This window comes from Dermacentor andersoni, chromosome 1 (genome assembly GCF_023375885.2).
Source record: "Dermacentor andersoni chromosome 1, qqDerAnde1_hic_scaffold, whole genome shotgun sequence".
Lineage (NCBI taxonomy): Eukaryota > Metazoa > Arthropoda > Arachnida > Ixodida > Ixodidae > Dermacentor > Dermacentor andersoni.
The window spans coordinates 101,094,765-101,112,194 of record NC_092814.1 but is presented as its reverse complement, the minus strand read 5'-3'; the positions used below and the strand labels follow the sequence as shown (position 1 = coordinate 101,112,194).

Here is a 17,430-nt window from a genome sequence, read left to right as displayed (position 1 = left end):
CAGGAGCACCTTATCATCAATTCTGTGGTTCTGACGATTGATTGTTTTGTGCTTGTTCTTTATTGAAACTTATGTTATGTATGTTGTAGGCGTGATTGCAAAGAATGCTGACTGCTTGAAGCCTCTGCCTTACGGGGGTACAAGCCACTGTTCCTAGCCCTGCACTGCCGCCAGGTTCGGCACGATGCAGACACGAAAAATGCCGACCAACTACAGGCTAACAGTTTTGCTGTAAAACACAGCACCGAACAGTAAGAAGCTTAGTAGCGAACGCCTAAGTATATAGGCCCAGCGTTGCCGCGGTGGTGGCTACGACTGCCAGCGGATCTGCGCGCGAGTGTGCCGGTTCGAGGCGGCGAGATAACCAAATGGCAGCGGTCCGGTAAGCGAAAGGTTCGGAAATTCGTACGCCGAAATTTTGTTTCGTCCGAAACTTCACTCTTTTTATACACTGACTCTATGGGGGACGCGCCGGTGCCACGAAGGCGTCCGAAAAATTGAGTGTCCGGAAAAGCGGTTGTTGACTGTAGTTGACCTTTACCACTAGATAATTACCTAGGGCATAGCAGACATCGTCAAAACCCTGACGTCATGGCGGGTTGGTGCTGGAACTTCAAGGCGGCGTCGCCACCCACCTTTTGTTTTTACCCCTTTTGTAGCCTACCAAGCAATCTCTCATGGTAAGAGGTGTTTTTGGAATTGTGTAAGGGCAATTTATTAATACAGAAGAAATCATTTTACAGTGAAGCTGTATATAGCTACCCTCTGGCGGTTATCGATGTCCGTCTGTCTACACGTCGCGCCGACACTAAAAAATTTTCGTCTCCAGTTTCTCGCGAATGCTCTGTAGCTCTCAATCTAATATAGTTATCTTGGAAAAAATTATATTGAAAATGGCCGCTAAGATGACTATCATTACACCGAGTTTCCTTTACTTGTCATACTTAGTTAGTTCACAGTGAAATTGTAAATGTTACAGAGCGAGTAAGGTTACACAAAACAGCTGTAACTCCCGCTTTATCAAAACTATCCCGAAACAACTTATATGACAATTAGCTGCTAAGACGACTGTAACATAACGCCAAGTTTCATCTACTTTTCATAATTACGTAGTTCACAGTGAAGTTGTAAATATTGTGGAATTCCCGTCTACTGTCAATACGTGGGCTCCTACAGGAGGGAAATAGACAGCCCCACCTTTGTAATAATAATAATAATAATAATAATAATAATAATAATAATAATAATAATATACATAGATACGGCAACTGAGGTAAAACACATGACAGCTTGCTGGTCGTCCTTCTTCACAGAGTGGAAGGGCTGATGAATTTTTCTATTTAGTGTCCCTTTAAATCAAGAGAATACCGTATTTACTCGAATGTAACGCGACCCCAATTGTAACGCGAGGGTCGACTTTGCGAGAGCGAAACCGGGGGGAAAAAAGAACACAATTGTAATGCGAGGGTTGACTTTGCGAACGTGCAAGATCAAAGACGCAAAAACGCGAATGTAACGTGAGAAACCGAAACTATAGAACACGAATGTAACGCAGGAAACAAACTATAGGAAAAGTCGAGAGCAGCCTTATTGAAGTACCTGCAAACTATGCCTAATCTTCATCCTCGCCACTGATGTTGCCGTCGCTGTCGTCATCACAACTAGACTCCTCTTTGTCACTAGTTGTTTCCCACAGCAGATCGTCCTCACTTCCGTCGAGGGCATTTTGAATAGAACATTTCTTAAACGCGCAGTAGACTGTTTCATGAGACAGCCCGTACCAAGCAGCTGAAACCCACTGGACAACAGTAGATGCACTCGGGTGTTTCAGTCTCCCTGCAGGTGTTGAGGTAGATCCACATTCAATCCAGTCCCAATGCAGCTGCCGCAAGCGATCCTTGAACGACTTGTTCAAGCAAACATCCAAGGGCTGAAGAATGGACGTCATTCCACCCGGTATAACAACCAAATGTGTTCGGTCACGCTGCAGCTTTTCTTTCACACCGGGTGTGAAGTGACCTCGAAAAGAATCTAGCACCAATATTGATTCTGGATGCAGCAATGCACCTGGCCTTCGGTCCCAAATGCTGGAAATACAATCTATGATGAGTTCAGAGTCCATTCAGCCTTTTTCGTGGCAGCGTACGACAACATGGTTCGGAAATGTTTCTTTTGGGATAGTTTTCCGGCGAAAAATTATGAAGGGAGGGAGCTTGAGACCATCAGTCAAACATGCGAGCATAACTATTATACGATTCTTTGTTTTCAGTGCTTTTAATCCGAACTTGTGTGTGTTCACCAGACTTGTGCACTGTCCTAACCATTGGCATATCAAGGTACATGGGGGTTTGGTCCGCATTCCCGATGTGTCCAAGTGCGTGTTGGTAGACCGGCGGAGATTAATGACATACTGCTGAAACGCGAGAAGTTTCGACTCGAAGTCCTTGAGTAGTTTCTGACAAATCGAGGTAGTTCGTTCAAGAGAAAAACTGGCCCTTCGCATGAACTTCTGTATCCAGCTGCCTGATGCCTTGAATTGGTTTGGCGCCAAGCCCACGTTTCGTGCAAGTTCACGTGCTTTGCACTGAAGCATTTCAATGCTCACACCAAGAAGTCGGGAGCGTTGTTCACCAACGAAGTCCGCAAGACGATGCCAAATCCGGGAAGCGGCCTTTCTTGGGCCCACGGGAACCTTTTCTATCACTGTTGCAATTGAACAACTCCTGGCGATGCTTCCTCCACCCCCTTATCGTCGACTCGTTGATGTCCAGGCTTCTTGCGGCCGCTGAGTTACTGACTTTTTCGGCGAGTAGAATAGCGTTGCACTTGAAGCCAATGGTATACTGAGTGCGAGAGCACCCCATTTTGGATGTAGGAACATTAAGCAGGCAGGAACAGACCAACGTGTTGGAAGCACTGAACAGACAATGCGGCTATGCACTGCCCGAGGACTCGGTGGCGTAGATCACGTGGTACTATCGTGGAAACAAGTGCCCAGGATGCGCCGCCGGTGGCCCAAATGGATCGCTATGTCACTAGAATCACCTAGTGGTGAGGAAAAGGCACGTCCATTTTGCGTGCCAAGGGGTGCTCATCATAGAATCACCTAGTGATAAGAAAAAGGTGCGTCCATATTGCGCGCTAATCGTCCAACACTCATGCGCGCATTTGGTCCCTCCAAGGTGACAAGTTGTTGGCGCGCTCTCGTTGGTGTCGTTTGCTCTGCCTTTTTCGCATTCGCACCGCATTTGCGACTCGCCCTGGCCGTGGTTCATTTATTGGTTGACCGCTGAATTTGGAACGCGCAACTTTGAAGGAGCAGGTCAGTTGGCACACACATAAATGCGGCACATTAAGCGAGCTATAATAATGAGTGTTTGGTGCCTTTCTTAGCATTTTTATACCTAGTATTCGAATGTAACGCGGGGGGTGACTTTTCACTTCTATGTTTGGTAAAAAAACTCACGTTGCATTCGGGTAAATACGGTACCTTTTGAGTCTTCCCAAAACGAAGTAAATGCTGTAACAGCAGGCTCCCCTGGTAGACTACTGATGCTCCTTGCTGTGCCTTATCAAACTCTTCATATCTCTTCATATAAAGAATGAGAGGTGTCAGGAAGGGGTGCCGGTCCTCTGGATCCGCACAGTGCAGAGTTGTCATCAAAGCCTGAATGCAGCACAAGGACAGAGCAGGGAGAACATAAGTTCGTACATAGGTTGGTACAGTTAATTATTTGCAACACTATTAGCATAAAAGACACAAGCTTTAACTGAGCAGTAATGCTGGTAAATGACAGTTGCAAAAGCCAAGAGTCAAGGTAGTCTAGCATGCATTCAAAAATTGCTAGCCCAGACCATCTGTCCCCACATGGCACTGAGAGCTAAGTGCACAAAGAAACATAAATGCCAAGTGACATTTTTATCATAAAAAAAATTTTATACAAAGTGGTGTATGCACTTGTATGAAGAGGTTACTGCTACATGAAGTGGCCTCAGCACCTGCATCACACAACACTAAATTTAATATGTTCTCTTACCTTAACAAACCTTGCTTGGTTCACAGAGTGAGCTTTGCAGGCAGCAGCAATGCACACTAGCATTGACATTTGACCATGGTCAAAGAGTGAATCAAATCCTGGTTCCAATTCTTCATACATTTCTTGAAACTGCAACACAAACATTTTAAGCAATTAGGTGTTGCGCACTGCACATACACTTAGCACTTCAATTCCAGCTTGTATGTACTGTACAATGATTTAAGTTGCTGTATGATTTTTTATGGCACCACAGTTCTGCTTGATGCTACTGGCAATCACAAGTGAGGTTAACATTTTCTCAACAGCACAGTATTAAAAACAAGGGTGTGATCATCTCTGTAAAAAGTTTGGAAACCGATGCAGACCTAATTAAAATTCCACTCTACACGTAATAAAATCATGAACTTTTTCAGCATCAGTGACATACGAGTACGTTTCCGTGTTTCTGTCCCGCCACGACTCTGACGTACCCTTACGTTGGTCACTCTCTCCTCTCAGATGTGCGCTGTACACGAAACTGGCAAGCTCTGAGGTGGCTTCACCATCTGTTGCATAGTTTCTCCTCTCTCTGGGTTTGCTCGGCATGGGTTTTTGTTAGAGGCTCTGGAACGCACCCCTTGTGGGTATGGTTGTGCCACGCGGAGAGCATCCACAGATGGGAGGGTTGGCTCCCTGACTTAGTACAATCATACGATGACAATTCTCTGTTCAAATATTCGCACCATAGTGCAAGGCCACTACTCTTGCGCGTTTCTGCCAACTTTCGTATGTTTCGTAGTCGACTTCTGTTAATCTGACCTGGATGGTACCAACGAAATTGATTAAATTCTATGGCAAGTCGAATTAAACAAGGAAATGCCAAAATACACACCTGATGTATTTCTCAGTATTTGCCCTATTCTAACACATCCTCAAATCAAACGCGCGCCCACTTTATATGTGTATTAAGTATAAAATAACATAGGAATTACATCAAAGCTCCTAAACGAGGTAAAAATCAAATGCACACCCGATTTTTTTTAGCAAGAAATATTGTTGCACAACGGTGGCTTATTTTTTAAAAGTCGGCTCTGCCGCGATACGCTTCTGTTATATGGTAAAGTGTACAACCATTGCAAAGGTGGTTTTGGTTTCGAGTCTGATTGCACTGCGCAGGCAATTTTCAGCTCAATTTTCTTTTAAAAAATATTTTGAAACAATGAAAGAAAGACAGGCATCAGAATCAGGTAAATACCGTAATATGACATTGTACGCTATGGTTATTGCTTGAAAATCTTCGTAGGGAGGGCGGAAAATAGGCGTTTTCAACGAGAGATGGCGTGTATTCAATGTATTCCCTGTCCCCTAAGCTCCGCTGAGACAGACACTCCCACTAAAGGGGTCACTAAAGGGGTCAGGTGCACGTGTACTGGCTGGTCAAGTTCAACTTATCCAGCGAAGGCCAATTTTAGGCTCGAAATAACAAAAGCTTGGGCCCATAGAAATGCATGGGCGCTGGCTGAGACCTTCGATTGGGATCGAATTAACCAAAAAATCAAATTAACCAGAGTTGAATTAACGGAAGACTACTGCAGAAGGCTTGTTTTCTCTCTCTCCCACTGTCCTTGCTACGATGCGCCTCCTTTCCAGTCATAAGAATGCTCTTTTCGTCTTTTTCTAGGATGGCCCTGCCCTCTGTCATCCCTTTCATCTGTTGCTCTCTTTGTGTTGTCTGATCACTTTCAAATAAACAAAAGCACTTCTTCCTTGAGCATGGCAACATGACCTCTTTGAGATGGCTGCTTGCGCATTACCTTCAACTGTTGACTGTTGCGGCAGTTCTTCAGACTCTGAATACAGGAAGCTCGGACTGAAGAGGTCTCAGCGCGTTGTCCAAGGAAGAAGAAACTTCGACTGCTTCCAATTCTGACACTCAGACCGTAAAAAAGTACCGAGAACAATGATGTTTTTGAGCCTGCAGCGCATTTTATTTCTTTTGTTAGATAGGAATGTGAAGACCACACCATGAGATCATTTGCCATTATCCGTGTCATTTTTTCCCTTCTGTATGACCAAAAATAAACCGTTGTGTTTGTATGACAATATCTTAGAGAGAGGAAAAGAAAAATAAAATGCAACACCTCCATCGGGCGGCCCAGCAGAACAACAAGCCTCAGAGATCGGAACAACGGCCTCCAAGCGCCCTGTGCGTTTGCGTGTGAAGCCACATCAACATCATGTCAGCGCCGTGCCAGAGAGCGTTTTGGCATTGTGCAACCAAGGGCTCGCGTCATGCCGAAGCTCTGATAAAAAAGACGCCGGGTGCTCAGCATAGAAGAAAAATTAGACATTGTTCGTGCCATCGAACGCGACACTAAGAAGTCGGCGCTGGCACGCGGAAGGGATCTGCTGTTGACTACGGTGTGTGGCATTTGGAATACGAAGAAGTTGCTCGGCAGCACTCCTGCGACCGCGAAGCAATGACGGCTACGAGGTTCGACTTTTCGCCATCGTTGCCGAAGTGTCGACTAGCGACAGTGATGAGGACGACACAGAAAGCGACAGCACGGGCGATTCAGACCCGACAGTGGCATACGCTGCGCGTTATGTCAGCCTCACGAATGCAATCATCACAACGAGAACAGCACCCCGCAATGAAACCGGCGCCCCATGACTTCTGCAGCACTACCGCGCACATGCACGGAGAATACGTAACGCCAATGAGGAATCTGCCATGCGAGTGTTTGCCGAGAAGAGGGGGCTGGCTGAAAAGCTGGCTCGCGGCTTCAGCAAGTTTGAGGCCGCTGTCGTCGCTGCTAGGCTGCCGCGGCATCAAACGCAAATAACACTTTTGTCGTGCCAAGTTAATAAATACTGCATGTTTTTTCCCCTTTCATCGCACTTTCTCTGAGTTCCGTTTTTGACAGGTAAGTGGGCGATCTCATGCTATTTCGGTTAAGCAGTACTACAGTTTAGTACATACTTTTTCCAAGCTCCAGTCAACTACAGTTTAGCGAGGTTTCACTGTATCAGCAAATCTTCTCCGGGGTCGTCGCACGCGGAAGTGACAGCTATCACCGCCAATCCTATTGCGATAAGCATTTTCGGCTATCTGTTCAGCGCGGAGTGCCGTCGGAAGCGTAGTGCGCTTTTAATAGGCGATAACCGAAACACGCCGCTGTTCCCTTCTGCAGACTGCGATCGTATACATTTTCCGGTCACTAGATCCCATGTGAACAAGAAACGGCGCAAGGCGCGCGATCAAGAATGGTATATAGCCGCCCGTCTCTGTGAAAACGAAGGCGCGCAGTTTCTTATTCCGGTACCAGCAAATCTCCTCCCGGGTTGTCGCCCGCCACATTCACTGCTATCGCCACCAAACCTATTGCGATAAGCCATTGGTAGCGTACTGCACGCTTTTAGTAGGCGATAATCCAAACGCGCCTCCTTTCCCTGCTGCAGGCGGCGTGATGTGGGCATTGCTTTTCACTTCGGTGGCATCTGGCGTGGCCCACCAGCTCGATTTCGTTTCGGTTTCCCGTCACTCTCTTAAAACACCATGCAATAGGAAAACAACAAAACACGTCTCGGGTCGCCGGAACACCACCAGGCCGACACGTCTCGTGCCGCAACGTCTCGACACGTCTCGACACCAGGCCGTCTCGTGCCGCAACGATCCACGTGACGCATTACATAGATGTCAACAGTAGATGAGTGTCAAATTTTTTGTTATCCGGATCGTACGTTTTTCTCACGGTTTTTTTCTAAAACGTATGAACGTGGTTCTACTGTACTACTCTGCACCCGTCAGATCGCATGATATGAAGTAGCTTCGGGAAAAGTAAACATATTCCCTTATCTTGCGCAAATCATGGCCTTATCACCATCGAGCAGCAGCAAAGACGCAGCAACGAAATAAACTCGAGATAACCAGGCAGATCTTGAAATGCTGGCCTCGGAACACACAAAGTGCACGAAACAAGTGCACCAGTGATTCAAGTTCAGGTCAGCCAATAAGAGCGGTCCCGGTGTGCCAAGTGAATGCCGCAATGAATTGCGACACTAGCTTTCCCTATGCGTGTTCACTTTTGTTACTTTCATTTCTGGATAGAGAAATACAGTGCTGCGACTATTTGAATCTCTGATCTCTCATGTCTACGGCGATACCAAGATGGCAGCACTGTGTCATCGGAAAGCAGCACCGTGTCTTCGGAAAGCAGCACTCGCAGCACTAATGCTCGCTGTTACTCGAGCGAGCATTAGTGCGACTTTCGTTCCCTTTCAATAACAACTAATTTTCCCTGATAGAAGCAGAAATTCCCTGAGTTTTTCTTGAGTATATTGAGACTATTCAAAATCCCTGAGAATTCCCGGTTGGTAGGCACCCTGAACATAACTCTCCAACTCCAAAGATGAAGTGACCATGGATCCAATTTATCAAAGCAGAACTGAAAACAGCTATCTTCGACTTAAAGACAAACAGTGCCCCACGACCTGATGGCATTGGATACACAGCAATACAATATCTTCCAGAACAACAGAAGGATTAACTTCTCGATTAGAATAAGCAGATATGGGCCACTGGCAATATTATGGATGATTGGAGACTTTCGTGAGTAATTCCCATTCCAAAACCTGGCAATAAACCTGAATAGTTCATGAGCCTAAGACCGATCTTTTTAATGTCAAACCTCTGCGCAGTCATGGTACTCTGGTGCATCGAGTGGACACTCAAGTCAACCAATACACTGCATTATATGCTACTGGGTTTCCTAAGGCTCCTTAGCCTCCAAGGAGCACTGCTGTTAATTTCTGAATAGGCTGTCAAGCCCTCCAAGCTGTCAAAGCCAAAGACAGTGGTGGGACAGCCATTTCACCTTTCGGTGCAGGTCCTGGCACAGGGAAAAAGTCGATTTCGTGCAGCAGCAAGCACATTTGGAGCAGGGTCCAATGCACATGTGCTTACCATATACCATGCAAATTTCAACTGATATAGTTGATATGTTGTGGAGACAGGTTTGACAGAGTCTTACCCTGCAAGCACAGTCAGGAAAGGATGTGATGCTCTTCCGCACCGCGATACATGGCCAGGTTCGTCGATATGGCGCAGAGAAGGCACCACAGACAGATCGTCAACAAACGCATGTTTATTAATCTAGCATGCAGCACAGTGTGTCAGTCACGGCTTGTGCGCAAAGGCTCACCACAAGACCGATCGAGTATGCGCGCCTGCACTGAACATGACCTCAAAAAATTAAAAAAAATTAAATTATGGGGTTTTACTTGCCAAAACCACTTTCTGATTATGAGGCACGCCGTAGTGGAGGACTCCGGAAATTTCGACCACCTGGGGTTCTTTAACGTGCACCTAAATCTAAGTACACGGGGAACATGACCTCATGCAATATACTCATGTCATGCCAGGCACATTAGGGAGTTTTAGAATAAGAAAAAAAAAAAGCTTGAGAGCCACTGCACATGCGCAGTGGTGTGTCAGCGACGCTATTTCACCAAAATAGCGCAGTGACCCACGCTCGACACGAAAGTTTCAGGTCAACGAACATGGCAATACTCATCAAAGTGCAGGCTCTCAGAGTGTACGTACCACATTCAACCTCATTCGACAATACCATTGTTAACTATGCACCACGCGCGATTCTGATCACAGAGGCTATTTTGCAAAACCCTGTTATCACCCATAAACATTACATGCTTTGGCGCAGGCTCAGTGCAAATTTTCACCAAAATGCCGTTTTGGTGCAGGCCCACGCTCGGTGCAATTTGGTGTATCGTATTTACTCAAATCTAACATGCACTTTTTTTTTTTTCTGATAAAACAGGTCCAAAAATCGCATGCTCGTTAGAATCGAATACAACCCTAAGTCTGCATTACCATATCGCTATCGGCATTTCAAAATGGCTACCTCATACGCGCTTCGAGCCTAGTTGCCGTAACTTTTTCCATGTACTGCAGTACATGTGCTTAGGCAATGCTTCCTTTGGCTTAGATTAGTGCACCGTCCATCTTCCCATTTTCTGCGTTTGCTCTATCAGCATGGAAGTGCCAACTGCAAAGACATGCTGAGTTGATCACGATGCTGCGATTAAAATGAAAGCAATCACGTGTGCGGAGACGGACAGAAATCGGGCCGCATCACGGGCGTTCGAAGTTCCCGAAACTTGCATGCTGGACTGGCGCAAACACGAGTGGCGTTCTACACCAGCGGCTGTTACATACGGCATGGCCGCGCGGCCCCTATCTTGAAAGCGATCTGCGGCGGAGACAAGGGTCTACGCATCTAGGCACACGGCACTGTGTTCTCGTTGCTTAGTTCGCGTCGAAGCAAGAGGCCGCACAAAGGTAAATTCCCTCACTCCTGCTAACGCACTTCCTCACACCAGTGTTTAAAGAGTTTCTGCGGTCATTTAGTGAGACGTGTTCATGCTTGTTAATTTAGTTACTAGTAAGCAAATGTTTAAAAGTTTATACGTATAGCTGTCTACTAATTTGCTATTGTAATCGATGCTTCACCTTTCGCACGAAACTGCGACTTTTTTTATTTATTGCAACTTTAACACATTGGGAGTAAATCTTCGTTTTTTTTCCAAATTAGAGAAAGTTGCATTTCTGTATGAAAGAATGAGGTGGGCAGTACTGTAAACGACTTTTCTTTCTTTAGGTCACGTCAAACGGGTGCGCGTTACAATCGAGGGAGGTTTTTTCCCCTTTTTGTTGGTCACGAAAAACAAGTGCATGTTAGAATCGAGGGCGCATTAGAATCGAGTAAATACAATAATTGGTGCAGCCATTCCACTACAGTAACCATCATCATGGCAATCAATCCCAAGAAGGCTTTTGATGTAGTTGCTCATGCTATGGCCATAAAATGGGCAAAAAGCTAAGTAATCACTGTAAAACACTACATTTCATCCGCAACTTCCTGAAGGATAGGAAATTTCAGGTGAAGGTCAGAAATACTCTAGGCACGCTAACACGAAATAATACAGGTGTGCCACAAGGCTCTGGCTTGTCACCAACTCAATTCATTCTGGTAATAACAGACCTTCCACATCAAATGGCCCAAGCAGAAGACAGAATTTGCAATCTACGCAGATGATATCACCATCTGGACAACCCAAAGCTCCCTCACACAACATGCAGAATAAACACAAGAGGCTCTGGACATAAATTAAATTCCTCAGCCAGTCAGGTATGTCACGGTCACCAGAGAAATTGGCCAGCATTATCATAGGAAACAAGATCGACATCAAAAATTATAAAAGATTGCAAGCCGCCCTCTGACTAGTAGGACAAACAAGGACATGAATGGGCAGCCCTTGTGTCCTTGACCTGCTTATTGACCAAGACAGAGCCAACGCATGGGCCAAGCAAATGTAGCACGACTGAACCGGAGAAATAAATACAGTAAAAGCTCGTTAATTTGAAATTTCGGATAATTCAAAGTAGCCGCTGCGGTCCGTCCAACAATGTATTGAAAGCAATATGTAATGCATCCCACTAATTCCCACTGAAATCCACACTGCCACCGATAATTCGAACTCCCCGCCACCGTGGATAAGGAGAGTGCTAGTGCATGGGAGCACGTTGGTGATGCTGGTGTCGCCACACAGCTTCGCTCTTTCCATTTGCGGCCCTTTGTTTAGCCCCAAATGGAGAGACACATTTGCGCCTCGCCAGCCATGGCCAACACCTATGTTGCAGGTCGCTTCTTTCCCTCTCTCAAGACCTCCAAGATAAAAACACAGACGTGGCACTGCATGTATTTTTTCTTCGTCTTTTTCATGTTGCATCTTGGAAGCTATGCTCTTTCTCTACAAGGTGTTTTGCCAAGATGTGGCACCAGGTAATGTCTGAAATATGGCGGCCATGACGTTTATCAGCACCTTGCAGTACCAAAAAGCATAGCCTTTGAGACTCGTGGATCAAAGGAAAGCATCGCTGGGATACGTGCTTGGCCGTTACCTTATACGTACAGTGGAACTCGGCAGCGTGCAGCAGGTGCAGCCTGGTGCAGCTACGAAAGTACAATGGTGACCAATGTCACAGCAGGTTGTGGTGCATTTCACGAGTGCATTTTAGAGCCCAGCTCTTATTCCTGCGGCGAACGCTGGCGACGCACAGGCACGTTTAAGTCCAATGTCTCAGGCGCGTGTCGCTTGTGACCAGTTGCACTACACTGCTTGCGCTGCACCAGCCGAAATACTGTCCCCTCTAGACTTCGACGTGTGAGCCGTCAGCTGCTCTCTTTGGAACATGCGTAGAACGATCCCCAACCTGCGCGCCGCTTTGAACACTTTGAATGGCACTTTGCGACTGTCGGCAAAGCGGCTTGAGCACCTTTTTTCTCAGCGCCATGCAATGTTGGTCGGCGCGATGAATGCGCGGATGGAGCAAGAGTCATCTCGACGTCGGGCTATGTTGGTCGCGTCTGGTTACATTGGCTGCACCAGTGCTTCGAACTATAGACGTAGCATGTGCTCACGCTACGTCGGACTGTATGTGCACCTTAACCGAGCGATTTTTCTGACTTTTATTTGTTCGAATTTTGTAGAATTCGAATTTTCGTAGCATTTTCACGGAATTCGAATTAACGAGCATTTACTGTACAGTTAAACCTCGATATGATGAAGTAGGTAAAGTCAGCAATTTGCTTCATTATACTGAAATTTCGTTGTATTGAAATTCTTATGTAAATAGCACAGTCGTCGATCGCTTTTTCTTACATAGAAAGGGGCCACAGAATTTTCCGAATTATCAGGCAATCAAAAAAGCAAATTTGAATGAGAAAACAATTCATTTTGATGAATTTGGAGTCATCGACCAATGGTATGGTTTCATGCCACGTCAACGATATTTTCACATCGACGGTACGAACTAAGCGAAGAGAGCCACACTTTTGCATGCACTCTGCCCTCGCGGCTGATAGTGTCGCCCGCACTGGGACGACACTATCATTAAAAGCGCTGGCAGCGAATGCTTCGTCTGCCTCTTGCTTCAACGAGCCACCGAAACTCAAGATTACGCAACCTCCAATACAATATGCGCGACACGACAGCTTACATGATACTGCGCCATCTCGACACGCCCACTCTGTACATGCAGCAGTTTACCTCTAAAGCAAGGTGCACGGCGGCATATACACTTGCATATACGCATTGCAATGTGCGCCAACTACCCCCCTTCCCCCATCAGTCCCTCACATGCGCTTGATTGTGTTACCACGAGCTCACTCCCCTCCCCTTCTTTCCCTTTGCTTGCGCGGGAAGGCGGGACTCGTGAAGCCACCATCATTCTTGCCTCACTCTCGTACACTTTCACTAGCACCTAAAGCTCAAAGCGTGCGGGCCGCGATAGGATGTTATCGCACTTGGATTTTATACGGAATACTGTATGATGCTGCTCCACTTCGGCAGTTGCTTTTGTCGCGCCGTGCGCAATTTGAGAGGTGCGTTTGCAAGCAGTCACTTGTAATTCAATCATTCGCCCATGTGCGTCCGAGGAAGTTTCCATTAATTGTCTCGGCATTCCTTTGCGGCAGAAGTGAAATTTCGTTTTATTGAAATCTTCTTATATCGAGGTTCTAAATACATGGTTTCCTATGGATAAGAGGTTATGAAAAGCTAAATACTTTGTTATATCGAGAATTTCGTTATATTGAAGTTCGTTATATCAAGGTTTACCTGTAATGCCAAAATCTTTGGGAACGAATGAAGACATACTCCAAACTATCATGAATGCAGTACAGTAAAGCCTCGTTAAACCGTATCCGCTTAAACAGTAGTTTCGTTTTAAAAGTAGTAAAGTCAAATCCACAACTCAGCAGCCATTGAACATAACGCATTTTGTATCCACATAGACCGTACCAGCTTATTGCGTACATATTGGTTAACACATAGTGTTTCCACTTTTCGTTGCGCAATCACGGTGGCGGTGGTGCGTCGTCCCCATTGGGCGGCCCGTCAGAACAACAAGCCTCAGAGATCGTAGCAATAGCCTCTAAGCGCCCTGTGCATCTGTGCGTGAAGCCACATCAACATCATTTCGGCATCGTGCAAGCAAGGACTGGCATCATGAAGAAGCTGGGATAAAAAAACACCGGGTGCTCAGCATAGAAAATTGGGCATCGTTCGTGCCATTGAACATGGCACGAAAAAGTCGGTGCTGGCACGCGGCAGGGACCTATCGTTGACTACAGTGTGTGGCATTTGGAATGCGAAGAAGTTGCATGGCAGCGCTGTTGTGACCATGGAAAAATGGTGGCTACGAGATTCGACTTTTCGCCATCGTTGCCTCTGTTGCTGAAGTGTCGCCTAACGACAGTGATGAGGATGACACGGAAAGCGACAGCACACAGCAATAGCTGTGCGTTACGCCAGCCACACGAATGCTATCGTCGTGACGACAACAGCACCCCACAATGAAAAAGGTGCCCCGCGACATCTGTAGCGCTACGGCGTGAGTGCATGGAGAATATGCAACACCAACGAGGAATCCGCCATGCGAGTGTTTGCCAAGAAGAGGGGGCAAGCTGAAAAGCTGGCTCGCAGCTGCTAGGCCGTGGCGGCATCAAATGAAAATAACGAGACTTTTGTCGCACAAAGTGGGCTAATCACAACCTCCTATATAAACTTTATAGAGGAGGTCGTGGGATACGTTTTTGCCTTTTCATCGCACTCTCTCCGAGTTCCATTTTTGACAGGTAAGTGGGCAATCTCATGCTATTTCGGTTAAGCAGTACTACTGTTTAGTACGTACTTTTTCCGAGCTCCGGTCTGGGATCTGGAATCTCTCTGGGATTGCCTATAGTTCATGAGGCATCAAGAGAAAAGCACGCTGAAGCTTCCTGCATCACTATGGCCAGCGAATTTTCAGCAGTAGATAAGGCCTAGTCGGGAACCACAGCACAGAAAATTAATCTTAGATTCCTGTATAGAATATTTCCAAGAACCATCACTGCTGATGTGCTTTTAACTGCAACCCCTCCCGAGAATCCCATCCCATTCCCTTTCTCCCCAAATACCAGCAAGGAAAGTACCAACAGGGGAAAGTTGGACCCATATGTAAAAAAATAAAACATTTTGACCCCCACCATGGAGTTGTCATTAGGCACAATAAAGGTAATTTCATAATGAAAAGGCAATGAGTCTTTTGTGTTTCATGGACTGAATTGAAGTTTAAAAAAAAGAAGAAAGAGAAATGGCTGATTCTCTTCACTGTCTTGCATATACGGTGTTCAACAAACCTGCTCTGATGATGTAGCATACTCGATGACACGCTGTGCACAAAATGTAGATACAGGATGAAGTGACATCTGAAGTAGGATGCCGGAAATGTGATTGTTCCATAATTTAGTAAAAGTCTTGGCAGAGCAACGCTTGAGCAGTTCCTCCACTGTGAATGAAGCACTTGGGTCCAAAAATGCAGGTGGTAACACCCTACAAATGAAAAAACGGGCTCGTCAGCACTCTCCATTTAGTTGCACTGCAATGCGTCACTGGCAGCACCACAAAAATAAAACCTTGCAAGCATGCACAAAGGAGTGCATTCCGAAATCTGAACTGACGAGAAGGAATGACTGCAGCAATTGTTTGTATTTAACCTTATTTTCTTCAAACAACCAACAGTAACTGTAATTAATCAGCTTAAGAGACCGGTTAATTAACTTAACACACCTTCAATACCGCAGCATCAAACATTAAATTTTTCTGTCCCTACACTTTTGCTGTAACCATCTCAGAAGTCTGCTAGAAGGCAAACATCAGAACCGCCTTTGAAATCTGTCAAGGAGTAAATGCATTAACAGTATGCAGTTATAAATCACTTATCTACACTTGATCTTTGAAACGACAATCGAATTACAAGCCATCAAGTGTCAAATAATTAGGGTTGTGTGAATAGTCTATATTTTTTAATATTCAATTGATTATTATGCTATCCGATTATCACTTCGATTCAGACTTCAGTACTAAGAATTTTCGAAGTATTCAAGCAAATATAAATTTTAAAAGAATATAAATTGTAAAACGTGCAACCGACACTTTTCGCATCAGTGAGCAAGTTGCATGTTTGTAAAAGCTCATAGCCAGGAGAAGCCAACAACAGAGACTTTGTTTACAGTTGGAAATTTATTTTAAGAACTTGCTCACTTATTCAAACATTCCTGCAGCACCTCCACCTTCTTTATTGAACCAATGTATAATGGTGACAAATGTTTTGAATGCTGTACAGTGTCTTGCTAGATTTGTCAAACTTATCTGTGTGCATTTGGTCAGAAATATGGCAGCTGTTAAAGTCCAACTGCAACAACTTTTTCAACCAGGTAATAAGCCCAGTTTTAAATGAATTCGACAAACAGTAGCCTCTGTGCAAAATTTTATGCTTGAAATACAGGTCAATGCTTCACAAAGAGCTAGCAAAAATTGATATTTTTCATATGGAAACTGACAAAAAAAAAAAAAAAGCGCCGCCATTATTGCCCGGCGGAAGTGACGTACAGTGAAGAATGTGGAGAACCAGTGCCCGCGCTGTCTGCTTTCCTTGCTAGTACAGCAAAAGCTCGTTTATTCAAATTTCGCGGGGATGCTACGAAAATTCGAATTATACAAAATCCGAACAAATGAAAGTTGGAGAAAAAATCACTCAGTTAAGGTGCATATTGTAAGATTTGGAGTCGGACTTGTAGGACGATCGGAGGAACTTGGGGTGACAGGACTAGGCGAGCAGGGTTTATTTACATTATTTACAGTTTAAACAAGACATACATTGACAGTCTAGCGTGACTCCCAAATGGAGCCCGCAAGACAAAGCATACAGCAAAACGAGCACACAGCTCACGAGTACATTGACGAGCACAGAGCACGACGATGAGCACACCCTAGCAGCCGACAACAGCCGCTTATAACCACTCCGTTCGACGTCATCGTTCGACGTCACCGTAGAAAGTCCTCGTGGTTGCCTTTGTGAGAAGAGGGTAGGGGTTTAACGCACACACATGCGGCACAGGTTTCGGTGCTCTCTCCGAGGGCCGACGACCTTTGCAGCGCAGTTGTCGTGGTATCCATTGTCTGGCGTCCCTGTAGTCGGGTGGTCACGCCCGAACCCAGCCAGCGTCTCTAAATTCCAGAGCGGACCTCGCACAGCGGCCTCCGCCGCTGCACATTGTCTGGTGTCTCGAAAAGCGCATGGGGAGGTTCCGCCAATTACCTCCCCTCGAGAACTCCCCTGTGCTGACCCCCGCCGTGTGGCTGCCGGTTGTCCACAGTGCTCTGAAGTAGGTTCATGGTTGGTTAGTGCTGTCCTCGCTGGTTCTCCGAAGGGCGCCATCACCCCGGATCGGTCGACGCACCTGCAGCGGGCTGAAATAGCTGCAGGCTGATCCTAGCAATATATAGA

General features: G+C 45.9%; 1 protein-coding gene across 1 annotated transcript in view; it reads right to left on the bottom strand.

Annotated features, from left to right (window-relative positions):
• LOC126545467 (nucleolar protein 9) overlaps window positions 1-17,430 on the bottom strand; it is a 90,254-nt gene that overhangs the window by 12,224 nt on the left and 60,600 nt on the right. The window contains exons 7-9 of the mRNA XM_050193345.3: window positions 15,281-15,473; window positions 4,038-4,166; window positions 3,491-3,667 (exon numbers count right to left, since the gene is read on the bottom strand). Of these exons, the coding sequence (XP_050049302.1) occupies window positions 3,491-3,667; window positions 4,038-4,166; window positions 15,281-15,473 (499 nt within the window). The remainder of the gene's footprint in view (window positions 1-3,490; window positions 3,668-4,037; window positions 4,167-15,280; window positions 15,474-17,430) is intronic.